We start from the raw sequence: 9,501 nt of genomic DNA, 5'->3' as shown, positions 1-9,501 counted from the left end.
GAATAGCGAGAGCTCCGTTCTGCCCGTCTCCATGAAGTCCAGGTTTACAGCACAGGAAGTGTGTGCAGAGTTACTAGTCTTTGATGGATTTTATATTTGGAACAGTTAAAAGTGTAAATGTTAGAAATGATCCTATTATTTTTTAACCCAATGCAGTCCAGCAATCCAGTTTATTCTTGCACATTAATAACACCGCTAGTAGCTTTCTGTGTGTAATTATTGTTTCCATTTCCAATATGGTCCTTGTTAGTGTAAGTGACATTTCCTTGTTCAGTTGTATCAGTCTGAACCTCTTCTATACATTTCAGCTTCAGCCCTTGGGTTCCAATACAACTAAAATCTAAAGTTAACAAACCAGGATTATTATTGTTACATGTTACTGTTTGCATCATTTCACCCTCATTCCATTAAAATTACATGTTCTAGTAATCAAACTGCAGCAGTGCTTCTAAATGTGTTTCCAAAGGCTGTCCACATGAAGCACCCTGTAGTGTTATTTCTGTGACCTTAATGTTTTAAAATAATACTGCATTTTGTTTGTTCATTTTTGCCATTTCTGCATGAATGCCATACCTGTACAGTCCAAACCTGTTTGAGGATCCATTATTATTATTATTATTATTTATTTCTTAGCAGACGCCCTTATCCAGGGCGACTTACAATTGTTACAAGATATCACATTATTTTTACATACAATTACCCATTTATACAGTTGGGTTTTTACTGGAGCAATGTAGGTAAAGTACCTTGCTCAAGGGTACAGCAGCAGTGTCCCCACCGGGATTTGAACCCATGACCCTCCGGTCAAGAGTCCAGAGCCCTAACCACTACTCCACACTGCTGCCCGTTGCTCCTGATCCAATCTAAATAAATCTGCATGCTGTTTGGATTAATAGACTTCTCTTCTCCTAGACAGGCAGCACAAATAGTGGAGCCCAGCAGTAAAGCAGTAAAGAAAAAGCACTTCACAACAGTTCAGTGTGAAATCAATGCAAAGTTTATTAGTGGCTTCTGAATAGTGAAATGTGTAAAGGTGTTCTCTTTTAATAGCATCATCTACACTTCACACTGTCTTACAGGATGCAATCGACACACAATATATAAAGATTTAAACATTCTACTTTAATGGCAGTGCTGATTTATATGTACAGCTCGGACAAAGGTTTAGCATCACCTAGAATTTTAGGATTGAGACAATTAAAAGAAAACATAATTTAGATACTTTATTTATCATGAAGTATCAATTAAACTACACAATGAGATCGCAAGTCTCCTGGAAGCCATCATTGTACAGTATTCCAAGTTAGATTTCAATTTCTCAGCTTTTTTAAGCATACAGACACAAAGCAGTGTGTCATTTAATATGTTAATGTAACATTATTCAGCAGCTTTCATTCAACTATGAAGCAAAATTATTTCATCTTATCGGGTGATGCAAAACTTTTGTTCATAGCCGTAGTTGAAACGTAAAAGTTTAGGATTCTCAACTCACACCCAAATGCATTAAAACAAAACATATGGCCATAGTTTAGATATTTTATTTAACATCATGTAATCAAAGAAACTACAAAACTATATAACAAAACTCTAGTAGAAGCCAAAATACTAGCACTGCATTTCATGTTAGATTCCAAAATGTCACGTTTTTCATTTGTCAGTTTTTCATTAAGTATATGGATAACTACAAAGCAGTGTGTGATTCAATATGTTAACGTAACTTTATTCAGCAGGTTTCATTCGACTTTATGAAGCAAAATTAGTTCATTCTATAGAGTGAGGCAAAACCTCTGGTCACATCTGTAGTCTATTTCTAACAGACTTAGCTGTGATTTTTAATATGAAATGTGACAGTGTCAAAATTGCAACACAATGCAAAGAGATTCGAAGTAATACATTCATAGAAAAAAACATCAATAAAACAGAGTTCTGCGTATAAGGTTTCTTATCTTGTTATTTGACCTAAAACAAAATCCCTGAGTCGTGGGTCTGGTTTGTTCTCAGCTGCATCTCCAGTGGGTTCAAAGCCCAGCTCAGGACACTGGAAATGCAGCTGAACTCACACACTGAGAACAAGCAGGCAACAGAGAAGACTGAGCCCACACTCCAGGGCTTACATCATGAGACACTAGCAAAGGAATTCCATTTCTCATTTCATGAAGACTGAGCCCACACTCCAGCGCTTACATCATGAGACACTAGCAAAGGAATTCCATTTCTCATTTCATGAAGACTGAGCCCACACTCCAGGGCTTACATCATGATACACTAGCAAAGGAATTCCATTTCTCATTTCATGAAGACTGAGCCCACACTCCAGAGCTTACATCATGATACACTAGCAAAGGAATTCCATTTCTCATTTCATGAAGACTGAGCCCACACTCCAGAGCTTACATCATGATACACTAGCAAAGGAATTCCATTTCTCATTTCATGAAGACTGAGCCCACACTCCAGGGCTTACATCATGAGACACTAGCAAAGGAATTCCATTTCTCATTTCATGAAGACTGAGCCCACACTCCAGGGCTTACATCATGATACACTAGCAAAGGAATTCCATTTCTCATTTCATGAAGACTGAGCCCACACTCCAGAGCTTACATCATGATACACTAGCAAAGGAATTCCATTTCTCATTTCATGAAGACTGAGCCCACACTCCAGAGCTTACATCATGATACACTAGCAAAGGAATTCCATTTCTCATTTCATGAAGACTGAGCCCACACTCCAGGGCTTACATCATGAGACACTAGCAAAGGAATTCCATTTCTCATTTCATGAAGACTGAGCCCACACTCCAGGGCTTACATCATGATACACTAGCAAAGGAATTCCATTTCTCATTTCATGAAGACTGAGCCCACACTCCAGGGCTTACATCATGATACACTAGCAAAGGAATTCCATTTCTCATTTCATGAAGACTGAGCCCACACTCCAGGGCTTACATCATGATACACTAGCAAAGGAATTCCATTTCTCATTTCATGAAGACTGAGCCCACACTCCAGGGCTTACATCATGAGACACTAGCAAAGGAATTCCAGGACACAGAGGGAATTCCATTTCTCATTTCCACTGCAGATCTGTATCTCAGGAATCACTGACAGTTTAAACAATTGCAAACCTTTTACATACAGAGGTAATGGAAACATAATAATGTGCCCTTTATACACACAGATACTGGAAAACATACAGGAACTCAAACTCAATGTCAATGAAATCCTTTCTAAATAACTAAGCCTGCCTTAGGATGTACTGCATTGTCACTCTAATGATATAATACTGATACAAAATACAAGCAAACAAGCCATATTTTGCCCAAAAGGAATAAACAGCTAATGGTGATTCCACAAAAGCACCAGCTCTGTTACTGTCAACCAGTCTGAGGCAACTTCATTCTGCAGATTGTTTAGATCAATTATTCACAAACTTTACAAACTATGAATGTAGTAATAATGGTAATGTTGCAGCATGTATGTTTTTGCAGATTAGTAATGCATGCAAAATTTGTTTGCAAACCTTTCATGTTTTACAGTATATTTATACAGTTCTAATATTGTGGGTCTGTCATAATAATTGCACACACAGCAATCTACCCATTAAAACGATAGGAATTGTATTTCAATCCCATTGCACTGAAACAGGACTCCAGTATACAACAAGCTTGGAGTTTCTCAGTATTTAAACACTAAGCAGAGCAGATTAATTCATTCATTCAAATCCATTCAAAACCAAAACAGCTTTTGTTCCAGTGTAAAGTTTGCACCACTTGAAATAAAACAAAGCAGGGATGGAAATAGGACTCCTATTGCATAGCAGTTTTGCCCATTCCAGGTTTCACTGCCAGCTTGATTAGCCACAGTGTACAGGTAACAAACTGATCAAACTGCTATGCAATTGAAGTCTTATTTCCATCCCTGAAACAAATAATTGTAACTCTGTCCTAAATCCTCACAGCATGATGAGTGAGTTTCATTTCCAATTCAGGGGCAGGAGTGGAGCTGAATCCCAGGGCTCTCCAGTTCATTCTGAAAGAATGGGTCTGTCTCCTTCAGCTTGACATGCTCCCCTTCTCAGTGTCTCTGGATTCAGGCTGGCTCTCACTCCTGGGGACTCCCTTCATTTACTGTAGGGTGAGAGAGACACAAGGAATCAGACAGCTCTCCACACACACAAACAAGCAGGGTGGAGAGGTGAGGGACTGGGAGGGGGGGAGGCTGGCTCCGGCGTGAATTCTCTGGTGTTTCTTTAGGCTGCCTAAGCGACCGAAGCTCTCTCCGCATTCAGCACAGTGATACGGCTTCTCTCCAGTGTGAATTCGCTGGTGTTTGTTTAGTGTTCCTTTGTCAGTGAAGCTTTTCCCACATTCAAAACAGTGATACGGTTTCTCTCCAGTGTGAATTCGTTGGTGTCTTTTTAGGTTTCCTAACTGACTGAAGCTCTCCATACATTCATGACAGTGATTCGGCTTCTCTCCAGTGTGAATTCGCTGGTGTACTTTTAGACTTCCTAACTGACTGAAGCTCTCCCCACATTCAGAACAGTGATACGGCTTCTCTCCAGTGTGAATTCGCTGGTGTCTTTGTAGGGTTCCTGACCGACTAAAACTCTCCCCACATTCAGCACAGTGATAAGGCTTCTCTCCAGTGTGAATTCGCTGGTGTGTTTTTAGGCTTCCTAACTGAGTGAAGCTCTCCCCACATTCAACACAGTGATACGGCTTCTCTCCAGTGTGAATTTGCTGGGGTGCTTTTAGGCTTCCTAACCGAATGAAGCTCTTCCTACATTCAGTATACTGATGTGATATCCTTGGCTGGTATATGTTTTCTGAATCCTTAAACAAGTCAACAGACTCTTCTTCAATGTGGACAGATTGCAGTTCAGTCTCTTCTTTAATGTGGACAAGCTTCAGTTCAGTCTCTTCTTTCATGTGGACAGGCTCCAGTTCAGTCTCTTCTTCTTTCATGTGGACAGGCTCCAGTTCAGTCTCTTCTTCTTTAATGTGGACAGGCTCCAGTTCAGTCTCTTCTTCTTTAATGTGGACAGGCTCCAGTTCAGTCTCTTCTTTCATGTGGACAGGCTCCAGTTCAGTCTCTTCTTTAATGTGGACAGGCTCCAGTTCAGTCTCTTCTTCTTTAATGTGGACAGGCTCCAGTTCAGTCTCTTCTTGTTTAATGTGGACAGGCTCCAGTTCAGGACAGGCTGGAATCGGGCAGCTTTGGCATGAATCAAGCCAAGTACAAGGTTGACCTGGCCAGCCCAATCTCCAGACCTGAACCCCATTGAAAACCTCTGGAATGTGATCAAGAGGAAGATGGATGGTCACAAACCATCAAACAAAGCCGAGCTGCTTGAATTTTTGCGCCAGGAGTGGCATAAATTCACCCAACATCAATGTGAAAGACTGGTGGACAGCATGCCAAGACGCATGAAAGCTATGCTTGAAAATCAGGGTTATTCCACCAAATATTGATTTCTGAACTCTTCCTAAGTTAAGACATTAGTATTGTGTTGTTTAAAAATGAATATGAACTTATTTTCTTTGCATTATTCGAGGTCTGACAACACTGCATCTTTTTTGTTATTTTGACCAGTTGTCATTTTCTGCAAATAAATGCTCTAAATGACAATATTTTTATTTGGAATTTGGGAGAAATGTTGTCAGGAGTTTATAGAATAAAACAAAAATGTTCATTTTACCCAAACACATATCTATAAATAGTAAAACCAGAGAAACTGATAATTTTGCAGTGGTCTCTTAATTTTTCCCAGAACTGTATGTATATATACAGACGTGCTCAAATTTGTTGGTACCCTTACAGTTCATTGAAATAATGCTTCATTCCTCCTGAAAAGTGATGAAATTAAAAGCTATTTTATCATGTATACTTGCATGCCTTTGGTATGTCATAGAATAAAGCAAAGAAGCTGTGAAAAGAGATGAATTATTGCTTATTCTACAAAGATATTCTAAAATGGCCTGGACACATTTGTTGGTATCCCTTAGAAAAGATAATAAATAGTTGGATTATAGTGATATTTCAAACTAATTAGTTTCTTTAATTAGTATCACACATGTTTCCAATCTTGTAATTAGTCATTCAGCCTATTTAAATGGAGATAAGTAGTCACTGTGCTGTTTGGTATCATTGTGTGCACCACACTTAACATGGACCAGAGAAAGCAAAGGAGAGAGTTGTCTGAGGAGATCAGAAAGAAAATAATAGACAAGCATGGTAAAGGTAAAGGCTACAAGACCATCTCCAAGCGGCTTGATGTTCCTGTGACAACAGTTGCAAATATTAAGAAGTTTAAGGTCCATGGAACTGTAGCCAACCTCCCTGGGCACGGCCGCAAGAGGAAAATCAACCCCAGAGTTAACAGAAGGATAGTGCGAATGGTAGAAAAAGAACAAAGGATAACTGCCAAAGAGACACAAGCTGAACTCCAAGGTGAAGGTACGTCAGTTTCTGATCGCACCATCCGTCGCTTTTTGAGCGAAAGTGGGCTCCATGGAAGAAGACCCAGGAGGACTCCACTTTTGACAGAAAAACATAAAAAAGCCAGACTGGAATTTGCTAAAATGCATATTGACAAGCCACAATCCTTCTGGGAGAATGTCTTTTTGGCAAGTCACATCAGCTCTATGTTCAAAAATGAAAAAATGAAGCTTTCAAAGAAAAGAACACCATACCTACAGTGAAACATGGAGGAGGCTCGGTTATGTTTTGGGGCTGCTTTGCTGCGCCTGGCACAGGGTGCCTTGAATCTGTGCAGGGCACAATGAAATCTCAAGACTATCGAGGCATTCTGGAGCAAAACGTACTGCCCAGTGTCAGAAAGCTCTGTCTCAGTTGCAGGTCATGGGTCCTCCAACAGGATAATGACCCAAAACACACAGCTAAAAGCACCCAAGAATGGATAAGAACAAAACATTGGACTATTCTGAAGTGGCATTCTACGAGTCCTGATCTGAATCCTATCGAACATCTATGGAAAGAGCTGAAACTTGCAGTCTGGAGAAGGCACCCATCAAACCTGAGACAGCTGGAGCAGTTTGCTCAGGAAGAGTGGGCCAAACTACCTGTTAACAGGTGCCGAAGTCTCACTGAGAGCTACAGAAAACGTTTGATTGCAGTGATTGCTTCTAAAGGTTGTGCAACAAAATATTAGGTTAGCGGTCCCATCATTTTTGTCCATGCCATTTTCATTTGTTTTATTATTCACAATATTATGTTGAATAAAAAATCAAAAGTAAAGTCTGATTTCTATTAAATGTGGAATAAACAATGGTGGATGCCAATTACTTTTGTCAGTTTCAAGTTATTTCAGAGAAAATTGTGCATTCTTCGTTTTTTGTGGAGGGGTACCAACAAATTTGAGCACGTCTGTATATGTAGACTTAGTTTGGTAGCTAAAAATCAACATAATTTGGCGTTTAATTCTAACATGTATCGCAATATTGTCTTCAGTATTGCAATACAGATCCCTCGTCCCAATACCCACCCTTAGTTTTTAGGTGTCCTGTCCCTGAAATTCAGCACACATTCAAATCACCGATACGTATTCTTTCCAGTGTGAATTCGCTGGTGTCTTTTTAGGTCTCCTAACTGACTGAAGCTCTTCTCACATTCAATACAGTGATATGGTTTCTCTCCAGTGTGAATTCGCTGGTGTCGTTTTAGATTTCCTAACTGACTGAAGCTCTTCCCACAGTCAGTACAGTGATATGGCTTCTCTCCAGTGTGAATTCGCTGGTGTGCTTTTAGGTTTCCTAACTGACTGAAGCTCTCCCCACATTCAGGACAGTGGTGCTGCTTCTCTCCAGTGTGAATTCGCTGGTGTCTATTTCGGTCTCCTAACTGACTGAAGCTCTTCCAACATTCAGTACAGTGATACAGCTTCTCGCCAGTGTGAATTCGCTGGTGTGTTTTAAGGTGTCCTAACCGACTGAAGCTCTCCCCACATTCAACACAGTGATACGGCTTCTCTCCAGTGTGAATTTGCTGGTGTGTTTTTAGGTTTCCTAACTGATTGAAGCTCTCCCCACATTTAATACATTGATGTGATATCTTTGGCCAGGATATGTTTTCTGAATCCTTAAACAACAAAAAGTAAATAGATTCTACTTTAATGTGGACAGGCTCCAGTTCAGTCTCTTCTTTAATGTGGACAGGCTCCAGTTCAGTCTCCTCTTCTTTAATGTGGACAGGCTCCAGTTCAGTCTCTTCTTCTTTAATGTGGACAGGCTCCAGTTCAGTCTCTTCTTCTTTCATGTGGACAGGCTCCAGTTCAGTCTCTTCTTCTTTCATGTGGACAGGCTCCAGTTCAGTCTCTTCTTCTTTCATGTGGACAGGCTCCAGTTCAGTCTCCTCTTCTTTAATGTGGACAGGCTCCAGTTCAGTCTCTTCTTCTTTAATGTGAACAGGCTCCAGTTCAGTCTCTTCTTTCATGTGGACAGGCTCCAGTTCAGCCTCTTCTTTAATGTGGACAGGCTCCAGTTCACTCCTCTTCTTTAATGTGGACAGGCTCCAGTTCAGTCTCTTCTTCTTTCATGTGGACAGGCTCCAGTTCAGTCTCCTCTTCTTTAATGTGGACAGGCTCCAGTTCAGTCTCTTCTTCTTTAATGTAGACAGGCTCCAGTTCAGTCTCTTCTTCTTTCATGTGGACAGGCTCCAGTTCAGTCTCCTCTTCTTTAATGTGGACAGGCTCCAGTTCAGTCTCTTCTTTAATGTGGACAGGCTCCAGTTCAGTCTCCTCTTCTTTAATGTGGACAGGCTCCAGTTCAGTCTCTTCTTCTTTCATGTGGACAGGCTCCAGTTCAGTCTCTTCTTCTTTAATGTGGACAGACTCCAGTTCAGTCTCTTTTTTAATGTGGACAGGCTCCAGTTCAGTCTCTTCTTTAATGTGGACAGACTCCAGTTCAGTCTCTTCTTTAATGTGGACAGGTTCCAGTTCAGGCATCTCCTGTTTAATGCAGATAGGTACCAATTCCTGAACCTCCTCCTGTTTAATGTAAACAGACTCCATCTTTGTTCCTTGGCTTTCACCAAGATAAGGCAGTCCTAAAAAAACAGAAAATGAAATGAAGTATTGCTGTCTGTTCTCCAAGTCACCTTCAGGTTCAAGAAAACATTTCCTTCAATTGCTTTGATACCATCAGCCAAACAACCACAAAGATCAATGATGGGGATAAATACTTTGTAATTAACGCTGCCATTAGTGCTTGTAACATTTTTAATAATGTATATAATGTCATTAACCTAACTTTGAAATCAGTAGAATGATTCTGTTGAGAGCCCTAAAACCCACACCTGGAAGCGCGCAGGACTCTATCTGGAAGAGCATCAGGAATGCCACCAATCTTTAATATCAACAGTTTTAATTTACTGTCTTTTTTCTCTTTATTTTTCAAATCAAGAAGAGCATGGGTGAAATAGACCTTTAGGCTTAAAAAACAGACTTTTTATTCATTAATAGGACCGTTTTTTA

The 9,501-nt window shown here is 40.2% G+C and overlaps 1 protein-coding gene across 1 annotated transcript; it reads right to left on the bottom strand.

Annotated features, from left to right (window-relative positions):
- Positions 1-974: 974 nt before the first annotated feature.
- On the bottom strand, positions 975-5,315 carry LOC131720939 (zinc finger protein 239-like). Its single transcript, XM_059013479.1, has one exon. It carries the CDS (start codon positions 5,078-5,080, stop codon positions 4,133-4,135), a length of 948 nt encoding a protein of 315 aa, XP_058869462.1. The 5' UTR covers positions 5,081-5,315; the 3' UTR covers positions 975-4,132.
- Positions 5,316-9,501: the final 4,186 nt, after the last annotated feature.

This window comes from Acipenser ruthenus, chromosome 45 (assembly GCF_902713425.1).
Source record: "Acipenser ruthenus chromosome 45, fAciRut3.2 maternal haplotype, whole genome shotgun sequence".
Lineage (NCBI taxonomy): Eukaryota > Metazoa > Chordata > Actinopteri > Acipenseriformes > Acipenseridae > Acipenser > Acipenser ruthenus.
This window is presented reverse-complemented; position numbering and strand designations above follow the sequence as displayed.